The sequence below is a fragment of the Diplotaxodon limnothrissa genome, linkage group LG14, assembly GCF_057381915.1.
Source record: "Diplotaxodon limnothrissa isolate DT_005_m linkage group LG14, D_limnothrissa_male_GT1.1, whole genome shotgun sequence".
Taxonomy (NCBI): domain Eukaryota; kingdom Metazoa; phylum Chordata; class Actinopteri; order Cichliformes; family Cichlidae; genus Diplotaxodon; species Diplotaxodon limnothrissa.
In genome coordinates, this window is record NC_140609.1 from 12,311,629 (window position 1) to 12,333,193 (window position 21,565).

Below are 21,565 nucleotides of genomic sequence, written 5' to 3' on the forward strand. Positions count from 1 at the left end.
CTTTTCACATTGAAATAGGCAACACGTCCTTCTGTATTCAAAGAGAGCTACTTTCATTTCCAGTCACTTCATAACATATCCAGTGAGAACAAGAAACCAAACAAGCACTTTAGAAGTCTGTTGAATGTGATGGCTTAATGCTTTCACAATTAAATTCTCAATTATCAGCATGCTTTCAGTCTCTTTTAAGATTGTCAGTCACTCTCCCTCTAGTGGTTTAGAGATGTGAGAAACCATGAACACAACAGCAGCAAGAAGAAAATGCAAATATCAGACTGACAAAGAAAAAATACTTTGATTCTCAAACCTTAAAGGTTCTGAAAATTTTGGTCTTTTGTATCCAGTATCATGAAAGATCAAGCTCAATAAATGCTGCAAATTACTGTGTCGCACAAAAAACAGAGGCATGTCTTTATGCTACACACACACACACACACAAAGTTTTATGACACATCAGGAATCCATGTTCTGTATAAATGAGTGGGCACCTAACAGCACAGGGGAGCAGTTAGACAGCAGCTGGTGACGCAGCAGCCGAGGAGCCAGATGTTACTTTCAAAACATTTTTGTGGATGAAACAGGATAAATCAACCCTCCTGAACAAATGCAAACTAACAACTTTTAACACCAATTTAAAATTTCCCCCCATTTCTATTGATAGTCCTAAAATATGTAAATAAAAGAATGATGCCATAGCAGGTTAGAAAATAAGATTACTGAATGATCGGAAAACCTAAAGAACAAAAGATAAAATAGGGACAAGTAAAAAATAAAGTACAAGCCAGTGACAAGACCTTTGCTGCAGGTCTTAACTGCTTGGCCAAAACTACAACATGAACATGAAAAGCTGTCACTATAGTGATGACACAATTTTGCGGTTGTGTGAAGTACACACCCTGCAAACAGGATCACAAAAATATAAGCATGTTTCTCTTGGTAAAAATAGCTTTAATAAAGCGTCATCTGGAGCTAAAGTAACTGCATGTGTGCTGCATGTATGACTACTTGCTGGCAGATTTAAGTCAGAGGATCATCTTCTCTTTGTTTAGTGTCGCACAGCTTCATTTGTTAAATCTAATACCCGATGACTCAATATCTGTCTATTCTGTAGGTATTTCACCGTGCCCAGTTTAACGTTAGCCTGAGAAAGAGCAAACTGCAAGTTCAGTTTTATAAAAACTGTGGAATTCTGATATTTATGACACTCATATTTCCTCTGCAACACACTCATTTTATCCTTGAGATCTGAAATGTGCATTCACAACACCACAGATGTTTGTAAGTGGGCTGGGTGACATCACCCGACAGTAACCAGTTGGCTGATGTCATCAGGTCGCCACAGTGTTCGCAACTGACAAACAACACCAAGTGCATGGTAACTGTTAAACTCCATTAATTTGTTCAAACTCTTTTATTGTACGCAGTGTGTGAGCAATAAAGACTGACGATGGCACTGTGTTGTGCCAGAGACATTTTCCTATATAGAGAAGACATAGCACTCAGACAATTGTGGTCTACCTGAGACATGAGGCATGCTAAGGATGGCGATTGTCCCATCCCTGTGTGACATCGGTAGCTAAAATGGGAAACATTAGCCAATCACACTTATGCACTGATGACTGCAGAGTGAAGGTTCACGACTGTATCAGCTGTATGGCGGCATATCTCCTTGTTGCTGCAATAATCATGTAGTGAAACATGAACTAGCATGGCATTTGTTCAATGCTCCCATGACGAAAATATAAAAACATATAAAAAATATTTGAAATTAATGTTAGTGGTTGCTACATGAAATGATTATGTACAAAATTTGTATGTACAGCACTGTACTGAAGTCTTGAGCCATCCCTCGTTTTTATATTTTGCTCAGAAATATATAAATTATCAATGTATTAATTAAAACTTAGCTAAGGCCTGGAGAACTCCTTTTGCCTCCTAGGAAGCACATACACACACATCAAGTGTATATAATGTTTGGAAAATATAAATCAGATTATGATAAACTACACCACTTTAAATGGATTGTAATGTAATGTATTGTTGTAAAACTTTGGATATGCACAGTAGAAATATGGTTCAGTGGTAAAAAGTGATTTAAACCTTTGGAAAAAGGAGAGATTTATTGTTTTGTTTTTTGTGTACGTTTTTTTAAACTTAGATTTTGTTGGCAGTTTAATATAATTGCAATTTATGACCCTGACATTGAAGAGATGACTCCTACCATCTCCATTCATTTCTATAGCAAGGACTTCAGCTCTCAAATCTTCAAATGTTCGGGATTTTTTCCAAGATAGCTGCCAAGTTGCAAGACTTGTTTCTAGCAGGACTTTGTGCCATATAAAAGACTAGCTTAATATACATAGGTATAACACATCCTGCATTTTCTTTGTTGCTCATGAAACTGTAAAGCCTGATCTGACTGTGTAGCTAGACCAGTGGGCCATCTGTGTAAAAGGCCATGAGTCATTTGCAATCTTATAAATATCCTTTATCAGTGTCTAATGTCACAACACTATTCCAGCACAGGTTTGCTGTTCACAGCATCTTCCTAACACTCTTCTGTTAACATGATGCTGATGAAACAACCTAAAAAGCAGAGCTTTTTGCATGACAGATAAGAGGGTGTGTGTTTTGTTTTGTTTTTTTGCATTTACAATGTTGTGTGTTAGTTGTCGATAGCAAGGTGAGAAATAATAAAGAAAGAACACTTGATGCTGAACCTAGCATCAATATGATTAATCCTTTAAAGCTACGGCAATCCTGTAAATTGACATATTTTAAAACTGAACTTTACTGCTGCAATAAAATGTATTTTGGGGAAAGGAAGACCGTCTTTACTTCATACATGTTTTTTGGTTTTCACAGTTTCAAGCACCCATTTCTTGAAAGCATCCATTATCTCATAACTGTTTGCAAAAAAAAAAAAATTTCATACAATATTTTCTTCTCATAGGACTGTTTCAATACAAGACAATATAAAACCCCTTTGCTGGCAAAACCAAAATAATCCCATCAAAACATCCCTTTTCTGTATATATAAGACTTAAGTATAAGTATTCATTACAAACACCAGTCAGTAAAAATGTGTGTGGGACATTTTGGATTTTGAAAGGAATAAGAAGAAAAAAATCTCTCCTTTCACTGTAACGAGTTTTCTCTGCCTCTCAGATGTTTGTAGCCAGTTAAAAACATGGTACTAATGCATCAATCCCGTAGACCACAAGACTTCAAAACGTCTAACTTTATAGTACTAAAAAAACCTTTATATTTACAACCTGGTACATGAAATTATAATGATCTATAGGCATATGTTCTATGCAATGATTTGAAACACACCAACAAGTCCACCTTTGAATGACTCAAAATAAACAAAATGAAGGTTTTGGAGTGGCCTGGTCAAAGTCTGGGCTTAGATCTGATTGGGATGCTTTGGCATGACCTTAAACAGGCTGTTCATGCTTGAAAACCCTCCAGTGTGGCTGAATTAGCACCAACATTTCTCCACAAACACTTAATTTGTAGTTCATGCTGCCAAGGGTGGTACAACCAGTTATTAGGCTTAAGGGGGAAGCTACTCATTGCTTCCTTAAGAAAATGAAATCATGTATCATCATTTTGTATTTACTCAAATACAAAAAATATGCAAAAATCTAAGAAATCATGAAAGAGGTAAGTGTTTTTTCACAGCATTGTAACTTCACTCTTCATAACACCAGCAACAGGCGGTGACTTTTAAATAACTCATCAATCAGTCTGGATAGTGATGTGGTTACTTTGATTTACAGGCTTCATCTACCAATTCGAGTCATCGAACTAGACTTCTTAGTCATGTTCAGTTAGCAAATTTCTAGCCTTTTATTAAGTAGCAGATTTTTGTGTCTTTGCTTTGAAGCTGTACAGTTTATTTATATAGTTTGCTAACCAAAGTTGCTAGCGTTAGCTGACAGTACTTCCCCATCACCTAATTGTTGTCACATCTGGCTCCCAAATTAATAAATAAATGACAAATAACATGGTACTGACCAAAACACTAATGCTGAGGCTGCAAAACCGATGGGTAACATTTCAGCAGGTACAACCATCTTTTATATACAGTCTATGGTAAAGTGTAAAGTGTGCGTGTTAGTCCCCATAGGGAAATAGTTTCTCTGCATTTAACCCATTCACCCAGTGAAGCAGTGGGCAGCCACCAATGTAGCGCCCGGGGAGCAGTGTGTAGGGACGGTACCTTGCTCAGGGGTACCTCAGGGTAGCCGTTCAGTGGAGTCGAACCCCCGACCTTCCGATCATGGGGCCACCACTCTACCTACTGAGCTATCCCTGCCCCTGTCACCTATGCTTATGCTGTTATTCTCAAAAAAATGTATACAAGTGTGAACAATGTTGTTTTGTTTTGTGTTAGCAGTGATTGTAATTGTGTAAATTGCCAAAAGGGCGATAAATTAATTAACGACCCAGCACTGGATTCAGAAAACGGCATTTGGATTTGTAGCAGTCAGAAAAACTGTAACATAAACAGCACAGTGGTCACTGAGTATGTTTGTGTTGTATGTGTGAAAGTAATGCATATTTATGTCTCATAATTTTTTTATCTCAGACTTTATAAATTCAATTTCTGTTTTTTCTCTCTCTCTTCCATCAATTGAGTTTTGTTTATTTCACTTTAGTACCTCGTGTCTTTCTCAGTAGCAATTCTTCCCGGCAGCTGGTGGCAGCGGGACAGCACAAGAGACGCAACATTTCCATCTTTATTCCTTCTGTGTCACTTCTCCTCTCTTTCATCTCTCTCACAGCCATGTAATGAGGTATTTAGTCATTAGATAGATTCCCAAGGGGGAGATACACAGACAGACACGAGAGACCTTTCGCTTTTCTTCGTCTACCTCTCTCTTCCTCCTCCCAACCGGCCTCCCATTCTGTGCCACTAATAGGTTACTTAGTCTTATGAGGTTTTACCAGAGGGTTGCTGATTTAGTAACAGAGCTGATGCTCTGCTTAATGGCTCCTGCCTCATTCACATTAATCACCATCTGTTAGAACGCACACAGAGCACAGAAGAACCAAAGCTGCCTATTGATCGACTACCAGAGAATATATGAATGTGTCATAGGATTTCTTTCATAGGATATTGGTCTTTGAATATCACATGCACACAGCTGGTACTGCACAGCTGTTTTCTAGTGATGAGTTTCTGTATTCGGCTGATGTCCTTTAAAGGTTTTAGCGAGCTTTAAAAACACATTTAAACTCACCGGCCACTTTATTACTGTAGGTATACCTGTTCAACTGCTCATTGATGCAAACATCTAATCAGCCAAACACATGGTGGAAACTCAGTGAATATATGCATGTTGCCATGATCAAGGCTTATGTTCAAACTGTCATTAAGAAAGATGATTTTAAGTCACTCTGAATGCTGAATCGCTGTTTGTGACAGACAAGCTGGTCTCAGTATTTCAGGAAGTGTTGATCTACTGGGATTTTCTTCTACAACTATAACTAGGCTTTTAATGGTGGGGGATAGTTTCTTGGCACACTTTAGTATTGCTGCTGACCATGTTTGTCCCTTTACAGTCACAGTGTAGCCCCAAAGCTCAAACCACTTCAAACTGGTTTCTGGAACATGATAATGAGCTCACTGTACTTAAATGGGCCAATACAGACACCAGGGCTCAATTCAACAGAGGATCTTTGGGATATGGTGAAACAGGTTTGGATTATGAATATTCAGCTGACAGATCTGCAGAAATGGGCAGAAACTATATGATGCTATTACGTCAATATGAACCAAAACCTCTAGAGAATTTTCCAGCAACTTCTTAAATCTATAAAGAATTAAGGGATTTCTGAAGGTGAAATGGGGTCCAACTCAGTGTACATAAAAGTCTTATTAAAATTATTCTTATGCTATTTTATTTTGAACTAAGCACTGTGAAATGAATAGCACTAGTGACTGAGGTACTAAATATTGTTTGATGGGACTGAAACATTATTCCACATTTTGGATCCTCTGTGGAGATGTGTGTTTGCCTAAAACAGATGAGGTGAGTAATAGAACTCAATGCACTTTATTACCTAACAGAATTTATTTAGAACCCAAGATAACATACTTTATTGAATATATGATAAAAATCTAACAAACTTTATTTGATCATTAGGAACCCCCTCAATATGAACTGTTATTGAAGAAATATGCAGAAGGTAGATATATTTTTCATTTCCTTCTTGAGTCGGTCTCTGCGCAATAAACCTTCCTTTTTTCTTCTATTCTATTTTTATTTTCCCATTTTTGCCCCCCATGGTTCATCGCTTTGTTAGTGGATTTTAGTAAAAATGACAGCGAGCCCACCCATCCACCCACTCTTCCAATTCACCCACACTGAGAGATGAGAGCGCACATCCATAAACAGCAGGCATCGCATGTGCACACAGGCGCACATTCATGCATTCATAAATTTCGACACATGCACACATTCATGCACTCAAATTAATAAGCTGTGACATGTGCGCACGTGCTGCGCCTCCTCCACCCACGGGTGACACAGTGCTATCATTCCTTTCTTTAATCCCATTATTCGGCAACATTGACCAGAAAAAAGAAAATCCACTTATTCACATACTTCCCGTTTCTGTCCCTGATGCCAAACACACAAGGCTCTGCAAACACAACCAGACACCAACCAGGGGCAAGTGCAATTGCTCAGCCTACAAAAAAGCAATTTAATCAGGTGTGCTGTGAGAACATGGCAATTTCCTCACAGCATTTCATTTTCCACTAAATGGGAACACACAAATACAAACACAGGCTGAGGAAGTTTAACGCAAATCCCCTCTGCAACTGATGACTCATGTGTTTCTGTATTAAAGTGTGCGCTGATCTCATCAGCAAAGAAGGTAAGGGAATAAACAGGAAGAATGTAATCGTTCTTTACTGAGGGCTAAATAATTCTCAACTGTAACCAAAGCACGATGGAAAAATAGCAAAATACAACTGAGTTCGAGTGGAGCGAAGGTGCAAAATTCAGTCTCGAAACACTTTTTGGAATCACAAGTTTTTTGATCAACTTCGGTCTGATCTTCATCTAAGCCTCAATTTTATAAAACCATTTTCTATTAAAAAAAATAACATAGCTGGACTTGAATTTGAACTCATGCTAATAAAAGGGAATCTTTGTGCTAACAACTTCTCTAAAAGCTAGGGAGATGAGATCGCCCCTCGCTATAAATAAATGCACACAAAGTCTGGTTAATGTCTGAGTCTGGGTAGATGATGCATTACAACAATGCACAAAGTTGGAAAAAGCTACAAAAGGATTTCTAGAACAAAAAAAGAACAAAAAGTGAACAAAATGTGTACAAATGGAAGGAACCCTGGACTGTTGTTACTCTGCTGAGGAACACATCCTACAAATATTACAGAAGGTGAAAACTCTTATCAATGTAACTCGTTTAAAACGCTCGATAAAAATAGTGCTAATGGAAAGACAACTAAGCAAAAACTACTCTTCAGTGGAAAACAAAACAAAACAAAACATAGAGAATATCAGATGTGTGCTAAAGACCTCTCTGGAAAATGCTGATGAGCCAAAATGTGATCTTTTTGGTGAGAATGTATGCACCACGTTTGAGGGGAAAGGGCAATGTGAACAATGTGAAGCGTGGTGGAGGGATCATCATGGTTGGGGGTTAAATGTATTGTGGTCAGTAAGGAAAAATTCCCCTAAACACACAAAGAGGACACCACCAAATGGTTAAAAGAGATATAAAAAAACCAAAAAAGTAAATGAAACTTAGGAACATCTTGGAAGAAAGGGTGAAAAAATTGGCAAATCTCAAAAAACCGCCACAGGAAACTATATACTGTGCTGCTAAACAAGGGTCTATCAATTATTCAGTTCAAGAATTCAAGTTGACTTCTTACAGGTTGCAATGAGGGTTATTACTCAAGTGTTCTAATAAAAAAAAAATGGGGATGAATATGTGTTAGTTTAGTGCAGGGGTAGGCAACTCCAGGCCTCGAGTGCCGGTATCCTGCAGGTTTTAGATCTCACACTGGGTCAACACACCTGAATCAAATGATAAGGTCATTACCAGGCCTCTGGAGAACTTCAAGACATGTTGAAGAGGTAATTTAGCCATTTAAATCAGCTGTGTTGGATCAAGGACATCTAAAACCTGCAGGACACTGGCACTCGAGGCCTGGAGTTGCCCACCCCTGGTTTAGTGAGACTATCGATGGCTGTGACCCGGGTGAAGATCCGTACACATGGTGAGTAATCAGTGCAGAAATCTTGGTATTTCCAAAGCTTTTGGGAAAAAAGAGAGAAGGGAGAAAGGGAGAGAGGAATGTGAAATGTTGATAGATTGAGGGATTCATAGATGTGATGATGACGGGCAGAGGAAGGAGGAGATGAGAGACAATAGGACAGGAGTTATGTGAGGATAGAAGAAAGTCTCTGAGTGGTGTTGGTTGATTTTTAACAGCCGTCAAGTGGACTGCTCAAGATAATACGGGGACAAAAGATATGAGACAGGCAACATGATAAATAAACCCTTTTAAATCCAGTGGGATTAAAACAGATGAACAAAACGCAGTAACTATTCACACTGAACACTGTTTTAAAAGAAGGTTAAAAAAACTCCTAAATGCAAAGGACTGACACTGACTCACTGTAAGCTCGTCTGCATGCACCGTGTGCAGGGTGTGTTTGCTCTAAGAAAATGGGACAAATCCTGGATTCACTCCACCTGAGAGGTACAGATTAGCCATCATGCATTTTGAACTGAATCATCAGCAGATTGCGTGAAATGCTGCCAGCAGGACCAGTCGTCCACTTGACACAGCAGAACTGTGATTTGTAAAGCGCTTTAGTCTGGGACTGCTGTGTCAAGAGTCTCTTTTTGGTTGATGTGACGATTCTGAAGCTCCAGAGCTATTAATATCCCAAAGTCTGCCATCACTGACCATTCATAACTGGAGTGGGCTGGGGGTGGAGGGGTTCAGCTGAAGGCACATGACAAAAATGCATTACCCAGTGGTCCTATAATTCTTCATGGCCCAAATCTTCATACAGTAACTGTAGATTTGGGCCATCCATCCATCCATCCATCCATCCATCCATCCATCGTTGTTATGTTACTGCTTAGTTAATTTCATGTTTTAAATGTTAGTAAGTGCGCCGCCCTGCGGTCCCTTTAAGTCGATATTTTGTGACAGTAGAAGAAGAGTTAGACAGGAAGTTCATGTTTGCTTGCGATGCTGCTTCAAGATGGCTGCTCCACATTCGTGTCCTTCTTTGGGTGTTTGTTAAAGCATTGTCTGTAAGTACTCAATGGTAAAGCAACGAGGCATTCAAAGTGCTGTCTTTATGTGTGATGGACCACAGTTAGCAAGTTTTCTATGTGCTATTCATATGTAAATGAGATCGCCAGTTCATATGCTAATTAACGGTGCTAATCGTCATGTTAGCTCTTCGAATGCATTGTTAGATCATTGGCACATGTTGTTGTTAACAGTACAGATTATTAATGTACATTTCCACATATGTTTTATTGTTACAGTTTCACAAAATGAAAGAACCAGTAAACTTCTCAAGATCTCATCTATTGTCTGGAGTTCCTGGGTTCATGTTTAGCTGTGTGGATAGCTAGTCAGACTTCTAGCGAGGCCATTTACAGTGAAAAGACAGCACCACAGCAAACATCATAGCTACAGAAGCCACCGCGTGGAGCTACAACCATCCTATAAGCTAAGTAAAGTATACGGGCGGACACAATCAAAATACAACAAATCCAAAATGTCTGAAAGTAAATCCTCCAAAGCCGAGACAGGGTCAGTCCGTTCCCACAAACCACCATCAAGAGCAGGTTCGTCAGCTAGCATTGAACTGCTCAGAGCAAGAGCAAAGGCTGAAGCTGCCCAAACAAGAGCCTCATATACAAAGAAAGAAATAGAAATTAAAGTCGAGCAAGCATGCTTACAAGCTACTCTTGACGCGCTGAGAGCGGAACAAGAGAAGGAAGCTGCCATAGCAGAAGCTAATTCTTTAGAAGCTGGTCTACTTGAATTAGGCTTCGAAACACGCAGTGTAGCTTATGGGCCACCCCTATCTGAGAGCAAAGAAAAACGCACTGCGCAGTATGTTTTGGAACAAACAGCTATCAATGCAGCAGAATCAACAGCCCCAGTAAAAACTGAATACAAAGACCCTACACCCGCCTTTCAAGAAATTGCTATAAAAGAAGGAAACAAAGCAAACTGTGCTGCTACTCATAACGAACTGTACAAGCCCCCATCCACCAACTACAAAGAGTTTACACCTCTTGTTCAGACACCATATAAATCCAGTTATACTCACGGCAATGAACATGCCCCGAGCCAACACACTTACGACCTCGCCAAATATCTAGCCCACAGCCAGCTCATTACTACAGGCCTTACCAGCTTTGATGACCAACCCATGAGTTACTGGGCATGGAAATCATCTTTCAAAACCGCAATAGCAGGGTTAGACCTTTCACCAGGAGAAGAGCTGGATTTGCTGGTGCGCTACCTTGGTAAAGATTCAGCTAAACAAGCCAAACAAATGAGAGCTGTCAATATCAGATGCCCTGAAGTTGGTTTAGCTATGGCTTGGGACAGACTTGAAGAAATATATGGCTCCCCAGAAGCTGTAGAGCAAGCTCTCTTTCAAAAGGTCGACAGCTTCCCTAAAATCACACTTAAAGAGCCTTATAGACTCCGTGATCTTGCCGACCTAATGTTAGAGCTAGAGACAGCCAAGTTGGACGGTTACTTACCTGGCTTGACCTACTTAGACACATCAAGAGGGATCCAAGCGATAGTCGAAAAATTGCCGTACAATCTACAAGAAAGGTGGATGAATATTGGTTCAAGGTACAAGCACGATTATGGCGTCAGCTTTCCCCCCTTTACTGTGTTTGTCAACTTCATTCGCACTGAAGCCAGAACACGAACTGACCCTAGCTTCAGCGTCCACAGCCCTAACCAACCCATAACATCAGAACGAAGACACATGCACGAAAGGTTCTCCAAAGGACCCATATCTGTTCACAAAACTCAAGTACAGGACAAGGCAGATGCAGAAAAGTCTAAGTATGCTGTGAATCCAAATAAACAGTGCCCAATTCACAGCAAGCCTCATCCTCTGAAAAGGTGCAGAGGGTTCAGAGAGAAACCCTTGGAAGAGCGCAAACAGATCCTCAAAAAATTAAACGTCTGCTTTCGCTGCTGCTCATCTACTGACCATTTAGCCAAGAACTGTGAATCAGAAACCACGTGCACTGAGTGTGACAGCAAAAATCACATTTCTGCCCTCCACCCAGGTCCAGCACCATGGGAGTCTAAATCGCCCCCTTCCCCACAGCAAGGCGGGGAGAGAGACAAAGCAGACACCCAAGAAGTCACGTCTCGGTGTACTGAGGTGTGTGGGGAAGGAGTGAGCGCCAGAGAATGTTCAAAAATCACACTAGTGAATGTATACCCTGCTGGACACAGAGATCAAACAAAGAAAATGTATGCAATCTTGGACGATCAGAGCAATCGATCGCTGGCACGTTCCCAGTTCTTTGATGTTTTTCAGGTCCAAGGAGAGAGTCGCCCGTACATGTTAAAGACGTGTGCCGGACTCACAGGAGTATCAGGGAGAAGTGCTTCTGGCTTTATAGTAGAGTCAGTGAATGGAAAGGCAAGTCTTCCTCTGCCAACACTCCTCGAATGTAACGAAATTCCAGATAACCGCTCTGAGATACCAACTCCAGAAGCTGCCCAACACCACACCCATCTACGACAGATTGCCAACTTGATCCCGCCATTAGACCCAAATGCTGACATACTACTACTGCTGGGACGAGACATGCTTCGAGTCCACAAAGTCCGGGAGCAGATAAACGGCCCAGACGACGCCCCATTTGCTCAGAGACTCGACATGGGTTGGGTCGTGGTAGGTGACATCTGTCTCGATGGAGTGCACAGACCCCCACACGTGAACAGCTATAAGACTTTCATACTGGAGAATGGCCGTGCAAGCCATTTTCAGCCATGCAACGGTCAAATAACTGTTAAAGAGACATTTACCAAAGCTCCTGAGCGCAGTCACAGCCTCCCAAGCCTTCCTGTGTCAGGATGTAATGTGGACAGCATTGGTCAGCAGGTCTTCACACGAACAGCGGATGATCACAAACTTGCACCATCAGTTGAGGATATGCAGTTTCTCCAAATAATGGACTCAGAGTTCTATCAGGGCAGCGACAATAGCTGGGTTGGTCCTCTGCCTTTTCGATCGCCTCGACAACGGCTCCCGAACAACAGACAACTAGCCTACGATCGCCTTATGTCACTCCGGCGCACTCTTGAAAAACGACCTGAAATGAAAACACACTTTCTGGAGTTTATGGAGAACATGCTTACCAGAGGACATGCTGAAGTGGCACCAGCTCTCAGTCAGAACCAGGAATGCTGGTACCTCCCTTTGTTTGGGGTTTACCATCCAAAGAAACCCGCCAAAATTAGGGTCGTGTTCGACTCAAGCTCCCCACATGAAGGAGTCTCTCTCAACGACGTGTTGCTAACAGGCCCCGACCTCAACAACAGTCTTGTTGGGGTGCTCATAAGATTCAAAAAGGAGCAGGTGGCCATAACGGCGGACATTGAACATATGTTCCACTGTTTTGTTGTCAAAGAGAGCCACAGAGACTTTCTCCGCTTCTTGTGGTACAAAGATAACGACATGTCATCTGAAGTTATAGAGTATCGCATGCGAGTGCACATTTTTGGGAACAGTCCCTCCCCCTCTGTCGCCATATATGGGTTGAAGAAAGCAGCAGCGACTGGTGAGCTAGATTTTGGGATTGAGGTGCGGACATTCATTGAGTGAGATTTCTATGTCGATGACGCTCTCAAGTCATTTCCTACTGAAGAAAAGGCCATACAAGTTCTCCAACAAGCTCAACGGGCTCTTGCTTCTTCAAACCTCAGACTACACAAAGTAATCTCCAACCGCCCTACAGTCCTAGAAGCTTTCCCACCAGAGGACAGGGCAAAAAACATTGGAAACTTAGACCTGTGTGCTCAAGACTCGCCAGTGCAACGCAGTTTGGGGCTGCTGTGGAATGTTGACACAGACACCTTCACATTCAAAGTTGACAATGAGCAAAAGGCCTTCACACGTAGAGGTGTCCTCTCTACTGTCAACAGTCTCTACGACCCTCTGGGGTTTCTCGCTCCAATCACAATTCAAGGCAGACTGATTCTTAGAGAACTTACCAGCTTGACGGACGACTGGGATGCAGCACTCCCAGACAACATGAAGGCAGAGTGGAGCAATTGGAAGGACTCACTTCAAGATTTAGAAGATCTCCAAATACCACGCCCCTACACTTCTCTCTCTACATCTGGTGCCCAAACCAAAACACTTTGTGTATTCGCTGATGCATCCGTGAAAGCCATTGCAGCTGTCGCTTACATCAAACTGTCTACTTCGAACAAAACAGAAATCGGCTTTGTGTTTGGAAAAACAAAGCTAGCTCCTCAAGCCGGCCTCACAATTCCAAGACTAGAGTTATGTGCTGCAGTGCTTGCAGTTGAAGTTGCGGAGCTGATAGTAGCAGAAATAGACATCATGTTTGACGACATTGAGTACTACACTGACAGTAAAGTCGTGCTAGGCTACATCCACAATCAGTCACGAAGGTTTTATGTGTACGTGCATAACAGGGTCCAACGCATCCTCCAATCAACATGCTCCAACCAGTGGAGGCACGTTCCATCCAAACTCAACCCAGCAGATCATGGGTCCCGCTCCGTTGCAGCAGCGCAACTGAGCAGCACAACATGGTTTAAAGGGCCAGCCTTTCTCCTCAAACCGTCCGCACAGTCGCAATCTCCAGTCACGTTTGACCTTGTGGATCCCACTCTTGATACAGAAATACGTCCGCTGGTGACAACAAATCTGACACAAATCGCAAGGTCAACAGTAAGTTCATCCCATCTTGAGAGGTTTTCCAACTACAGTCCTCTCCTAAGAGCAGTTGCCCGCTTGACCCACATTGCTCGTTCCTTTGGTCGATCCAACCAAGCATCCAGCTGTCGTGGTTGGCATCTCTGTCAACCCACAGTGGAAGAATTGGAAAATGCGAAGGTCTGTATCATAAAGAGCGTTCAGAGTGAGTGCTACGAAAAGGAAATTAAGTGTATTCAGGAAGGGATCCCTATTCCCCCCTCAAGCAGTCTTTGGAAACTGCATCCTATTCTAGATAGCAATGGACTCTTAAGAGTTGGAGGCCGAATCATACAATCTGAACTGGTTATCGACACCACTCACCCTCTCATCATCCCTGCCCGACACCACTTGGGAACGCTCTTAATACGGCACTATCACGAGACTGTGAAACACCAAGGAAGACATTTCACGGAAGGTGCCATTAGAGCTGCAGGATTCTGGATGGTAGGAGCCAAAAGGGCTATCAGCACAGTGCTTTTTAAGTGTGTCACATGCAAGAAATTGAGAGGAAAAGCGGAATGTCAGCAAATGGGAAACTTACCATCTGAACGAATGCAAGTTGCACCCCCCTTCACATATGTGGGTGTAGACGTGTTCGGGCCATGGGACATTGTAACCCGGCGCACGAGAGGAGGACAAGCTAGCTCTAAAAGGTGGGCCGTGATGTTCTCATGTCTGTCAACAAGAGCAGTCCATATCGAGTTGATCGAATCAATGAGCACAGACAGCTTTATAAATGCTTTAAGGCGACTTTTTGCAATCAGAGGCCCAGCAAGACAACTAAGATCGGATTGCGGTACGAACTTTATCGGCGCCTCTCGGGAACTGAAAATGGACGGATCGAACATGTCAGTCAAGGATGTCGAAGGCTACTTAAGCAAACAAAACTGTTCATGGATCTTCAACCCACCTCATGCATCCCATATGGGCGGTGCCTGGGAGCGGATGATTGGGATTGCGAGGCGTATCCTCGACTCTATGTTACAGGACTGCAAAAGAACACTACTAACACATGAACTGTTGTCAACATTCATGGCAGAAGTCTGTGCCATCATGAATGCTCGCCCCCTGATTCCTGTGTCCACCGATCCTGAGTCACCCCTCATCCTCACGCCGTCGATGCTGCTCACGATGAAACCAGACTCAGCAGCGCCACCCCCTGGTGACTTTGGAAAGGGGATATTTCTGAAAGAACAATGGAGAAGAGTACAAGGTCTCGCTGACATGTTCTGGTCCAAATGGAGACGGGAATACCTTCATACTCTTCAGTTGCGACACAAATGGCAGGACAAGAAACAAAGTCTCAAGGAAGGAGACATCGTTCTGCTCAAAGACATTCAGGTGAAGAGGGGCGATTGGCCCATGTGTATCATAACCAAGACTTTCCCAGGGAACGATGGACTTGTCCGGAAAGTCGAAGTAACTACTTCGCACTCAGGTGATAAGAAGACTTTCTGTCGTCCTGTAACAGAAGTGGTTTTGCTGCTGTCCCCCGAAAAGTTTAGTGACTGACAGTTTAATGTGGGATTGTTATAATCCCAGGCGGGGAGTGTTATGTTACTGCTTAGTTAATTTCATGTTTTAAATGTTAGTAAGTGCGCCGCCCTGCGGTCCCTTTAAGTCGATATTTTGTGACAGTAGAAGAAGAGTTAGACAGGAAGTTCATGTTTGCTTGCGATGCTGCTTCAAGATGGCTGCTCCACATTCGTGTCCTTCTTTGGGTGTTTGTTAAAGCATTGTCTGTAAGTACTCAATGGTAAAGCAACGAGGCATTCAAAGTGCTGTCTTTATGTGTGATGGACCACAGTTAGCAAGTTTTCTATGTGCTATTCATATGTAAATGAGATCGCCAGTTCATATGCTAATTAACGGTGCTAATCGTCATGTTAGCTCTTCGAATGCATTGTTAGATCATTGGCACATGTTGTTGTTAACAGTACAGATTATTAATGTACATTTCCACATATGTTTTATTGTTACAGTTTCACAAAATGAAAGAACCAGTAAACTTCTCAAGATCTCATCTATTGTCTGGAGTTCCTGGGTTCATGTTTAGCTGTGTGGATAGCTAGTCAGACTTCTAGCGAGGCCATTTACAATCGTCTTAACTGTTTATCCAGTCAGAGGAGCTGGGGGTATGAATCTTGGCCACCCAACTTGAATCAGAAGGTAGTACACTAAATGAGTACAGATTAAAGTGTACACAGAAGTAGAACTGTAATCATTAAATAAACAAAAACGTGAAGAAATAAAATATTTGCTGCTTTTCTCTTGTGTTTTTTTTAAAAATAAGGTTTGGATTACTGTTTGGCCAAAGCAACACTGTGACGGTGTCACTGCTGCCAAAGCGTCTTTCAGCTGTTCCCTTATTCACAAGGGGTCCCCACAGCAGATGGATCCACACATTAGTTTTGGCAGATTTTTTTTTTTTTTTTTACACCAGACGCCTTTCCCGACAAAACCATGGCAGGGATTTGTGCCCTCTCGAACCAAGGAGCTTTTGTGTGTTGGGCACTGGTGTCTCTGCTTTCACTCAGGGATGTGAAATTTTAAAAAAAAAAATTTTTTTTAAAGACATACCCTTCAGCAGCAAAACATCATGGAAAAAAACCCTCATCTACTGTAAGTCCACATCTGACACATTTAACTGCCATAACTTTTTTCCCAGAGTGCCATCATGGTGATAGTGAAATCTAGCAGGACAGAGCATCTCACCAGAGGACCCCCCCACCCCCTCCATCTGAGCAGCACGCAAAAGGCACATAATATCTTGCACCTCACAAAGTATCCTGCAGGAACAACAGAAATGCGTCACATTTCTTCATCAGATGACGCTTGCATATCTACTCCTTCCTTACTATTACAGCACAATGCTTGTGAGATGTCTTGAAAGGTTTTGAGAGCCTAATGTTATAAACAAGCAGTGCTTCTTAGGGACAAAGAGTAATGGTTTTAATATTATTATTGCATTTCTCCTTTAGCACTGCATTCAGCAGGTATCACATTTCCATAATCACATTTCCATATTACACTCGGACACATACACCGTGATGTATACACACATGAGCACAAATGAGTTCCCACCAGCACATTGTTGGAAAATTCATGAGTACATTAAGACTCGTACCTGTTGGCTGACACACAGGTCAGAAAGTAACATCTCAGAAATGATTCAGGTGCTCCTATTTTCCTCTTCTTCTACTCATAAAAGAGTGTTTGAATGACTGAGCGTCTATCGCTTGCCTTGGATTTCCTCCTGTGGCATGAATGTTAGTGAGATGAATTTATGAAAATATTAAGAAGCACTGTTCTTGTCCACCCACTCACATATGCAGAACTTCATACCCCACTCACCATCCCCCAAACACACACACACACATAAACACAACATGGTGTCATAAACCGCCAGAGAGTGCACCACCATAAAAAGACATTGCAGCACTGTTGCTGCATTGGAGGGAAGAATATCTGCGTGCCATCAGATTTCCAAAGGCTCTTTCTCAGCGGACTCCCTGCATGCATGCAGACAACAACATACTCCTAAGTTTAAGAAGACATAAAAAAGACCACAAATAAATGAATATCAAAGGAAGTAAGATCACTTCCCTTTGCTGTGTGCGTGTATGCAGATCACAAGTGCCAGACCTAACCTAAAAACAAACAAAAAGCCCGTTACTCCAGCTGGTGAGTTCTCACACAAATCAGCACACACACAAACACGCACACACTAATGCTCTTCCCATCAGGCATTTGGCTCTCAGTTAGCAGTTGTCAGCAGCCAACAACAGCAGCAGTAACATCTCAGCTCCAGAAGAGACGAGGGTGAAAGCCTTACCTCGGCTCCCCTGCAGAGCCTTTACAAGCTGGACTGAACATCTCGCAGTCAGTGGACGGTGCAGCATTAGCAGGAGACCAGTGGACCAGAGGAGAGGTTGAGTGTATGTGTGTGTGCATATGTGAGAGAGAAAGGGAGACAAGGAGCGAGAGAGAGAGAGAAGGGGAGGGTAAGGGGAGAGCGCATATAGGGAGAGGGCGCAGCGATAAAGCACAGGGTAGGGCAGAATTATGTGATGAGAGACAGCAACAGTGAGTGCAAGAATGGGAAACAGCGTTACCATGGAGAGGACTACACCCAATCTCCTCCAATCTTATTAAGAAAAGGTACAAAAATATATAAATAAACAAAAAAGCGGAAGAGAAACTTGAGCTGAAAATAAAATTAAGGCAAATGTTTGTTTTGGCAAAGGCAGAAAGGATGGACCACAGGATCAAAGAAATAATTGTTGGAAAAGGATATGAATTGTTTCCAGGATTTTCCATGTTTAGGGGTTTTTTTTGCAATGTTCAAGGTTTTGTTCTTTACCTTTTGTGTTTAGCATTTAGTTTTCCCAGTTTAGTTCTAGTTAGGATCTTTCTTGTGTGCATCTGCCTTTTGTTTTTGTACTTTCTTATCAGCCATATTAAACGGCTTGCTTTTTGTTGATAGTCAAGTTTTGGTCCAAGTTCCTTCGTGTCTGCGTTTTGGGTCCACGCTACACAATACATACAGTCCTCCGCCAGACTGTGACAACATGATTGACTAGTGGACACATTGTGCGTGTGGTCAGTCACATCCATCCCTTACTTTGGTTTTACAAACCAATGTGGCAATAGAAAAAATGCTAAGATAAGATTTCAATTTATTTTAAAGGGACATCACAAACCAGGGAGTGTCGGGCTGATGTCAATGATTCTCACACGGTCTGTGAGTGCACTGAGCTGACATTTTTACATTAAACACTTACTTTCGATTTCGAACACATGGTTACTGTTTCCGTGAATAAAACTCTTAAACAGGCGCGCACTAAAAGGGTTTAAAGGAAAGGTCATCGATTTAGAAGTGTGACACGCATTTGAACCCCAATAGACACAGAAATCCAACAACCTACCAACACCAGGCGACCATGGGTGTCAGTTATTCAGTAAAGTTGATCCCCTGCTGAAGTACAAAGGCTGTCAAATCAATCTCAAACACACACAAACCTCCCTGCACAAACAGCATGGTTTGTGATTGATGTGCAGCTCAGAGGCCACAGTGTTCGACTGATGGCCCTAAACAAAAAAGCAAAAAAAGCAAAAAAAAATAACCACACACTGATCTCTCTAAAGTATTTCTTATTGATCTGGTTTCCTGCCTGCAGCCCTACTGACACATGAACACCCAGCAGTCCTACAGAGAAAGAAACCAAATAGGGAGAAGGAAGGATTGAAATTGGTTTAATTAAATTCACCCCCACAGCTCCCCCCAATGGAAAGACTGAAGCAGACACAAGTGAGCCTACAGGTGCTTCTGAAGTCACTGTGCTCCCCTATTACCCACCACACACATCATAAAGACATACCCCACCTATCATTTGTTGAGTTTGCCGTCTCTCCCTTTAATCTCCAGGCAGTTTAATGCTTGCGGATCCTTTGTCAGTTCTAATTGGTCCTGCTCGTTGGGGTTGCCTTGGAAACCAGTTTAGAAAGTGTTGGCTGGAGGTCTGCCAAAGGTTGTGATAAGATTAGCTGTTATGGCCCACTGTAACCAACACTGTGCGCATTATGCAAACAGAAAGTAGTTGCAGTGATGCTGTTTGTTCCTCTTTTTTTTTTTTTAAAAATGGTGGGAAATATAAACAAACTAATTTCAGCTCTCTTAAGTTTAACATGGAACATGGCGTTACTGCATGGTTCACTTTACTGCCATTACATACATGCATGAGGGAAAATGTTCTGTGATGGAAGATGGAAGAGCTTTGGCTGCTGTTGGTATATGACAGCGGGTATCAGTGTTGCATGCTGTCTGCCACAGTAACAAGTCCCCCCACCCCCAAAGGCCTAAATCTGTCTTTGTGAGCTTTGCTAACAAGCAAAATGTCTGAGTCTTGTCAGGGTGAGCTTGTGGCACATGCCAGGAGCTTCTTGTCCAATTATATAGTCAGACATATATATGCTGCTGACACTCTCTCTGTCTTTGTCTCTCTGAGACACGTGACCGCCAACCACGTGACTTTAACTTGCCTGTCCGTGCCAGTTTGAACATGTGACAATCATGGAACAAGATTACAGTCACACAGTCAATGACCATCAGCCACTTGTTAGAAGTAAAAATTAGTATTACCTGACAGCAGGCAATAGTGCAATAATACTACAACAGTGGCCAAAGCTTTTACAGCTTACCTCACAGGTTGCAAGTGGAAGCTGAAAGCTCTTGCTCAATGTAACCACTTGATTTAAATTAATACGTCCTTTATAACAAAAACAGAAAATGATTGCTAAAGCCCCAGTCACAAAGGTCCAGAGACCTGTGACTAACCACCGCCCTTTGTGATTGCTTATTTACCGCTAGCATATTGGGGCGAGTAGTTTAAATTAAAGTGGAAAACTCGTCTGCAAACACTGGCTAGCTGCTCTCCAAGCTGTAGTGCAAATGTAAAAGGAGCAACACAAACTGAAGTTGAGATCTTTGGCCTTCAAAGTAAGAGTTGCACCTTGTTAAACATGTTGGCTGCAGGGCTGAGGTATAACTTGTTTTTGAAACCGTCACACTTTCTGAAGCTGTATGACCACTGAGCTACTATTTTGGGACAATTTGTGCAAGAAACTAGAGGAAACTGTGATGATCCTCTTGCAATCAAAACAATCACAATAGATTTTTGGTGCAGCGGGTTCTTTACCTCTGGTTTACCCCATCAGCACACATTTTTCCATAGCCCATCCAATATGGTGCATTTATATTTTATTTTAATCCATTGAAACATGTTAAGCAAATGGCTGAGAATGAATGAATACATTTACAGCAATTTGGGAAATGACAGCATAGGAACACTTTCATTTGAAAGCCTCATATTTTTAAAATGTTTTTTTTTTTTACAAAACAAAGCTAACCCAATCATATTCGCTCTATAATTTTCTTATTCTTTTCACTTGGACAAATCTTTTTCTACTACAGCTCACAATACACTTGCTTGAGGATATGCAGAAACTATTCCATGTCAGATTTTGGGGGGTTTCTGGACAAAGCCAGATAATATCATCTTGTCACTGAAAGTGATCTCTTTAAGACCTTGTAATGTGTAATACCAGATTAATGCCTGGGTTTGAGTCCTGTAAATAGGAGACAGGAGCACCTGTCATCACAAGCAGCACAAAGGTCTAGTGCATTAAAAGAGCATGTTAATCCTAAAGGTCATACAGCCATAAATTAGGTTACATGCAAAGAGAGGAAGAGTGAAGTGGGACAGAAACAAGATGTGTAAGAAGAAGATAAGCTCCTGCTCTTTTGTCTTCATGGTATTCAAATTAAGAACCAGAATACAAGTATTATTTGTATTGTAGTATTATATCTTTGTACATTATATTCAGTATTCAGTATAATAACTAAAGAAGCAGGCACAGTTTTCAAAGACACATTTAAAATAGGGTTTAAGTCATTAAAATGTTAAGCTTTTCAGGTAAAACCAGGTTGTATAGATGATAACGTAAAACAACATGGAGTATCATCTCAGTTCAGTGACTGGAGT

General features: G+C 41.8%; 1 protein-coding gene across 2 annotated transcripts in view; it reads right to left on the reverse strand.

The window, feature by feature from the left end:
- Window positions 1-17,975, reverse strand: part of rap1gap2a (RAP1 GTPase activating protein 2a) — a 99,660-nt gene extending 81,685 nt beyond the window's left edge. The window contains exon 1 of one of the 2 annotated variants that reach the window (XM_085371242.1): window positions 17,857-17,975. In XM_085371242.1, coding sequence (XP_085227368.1) covers window positions 17,857-17,975 — 119 coding nt within the window. Of the gene's footprint in view, window positions 1-17,148; window positions 17,220-17,856 lie in introns of those variants that run through there. The other variant, XM_085371244.1, reaches the window with a different exon arrangement.
- Window positions 17,976-21,565: the final 3,590 nt, after the last annotated feature.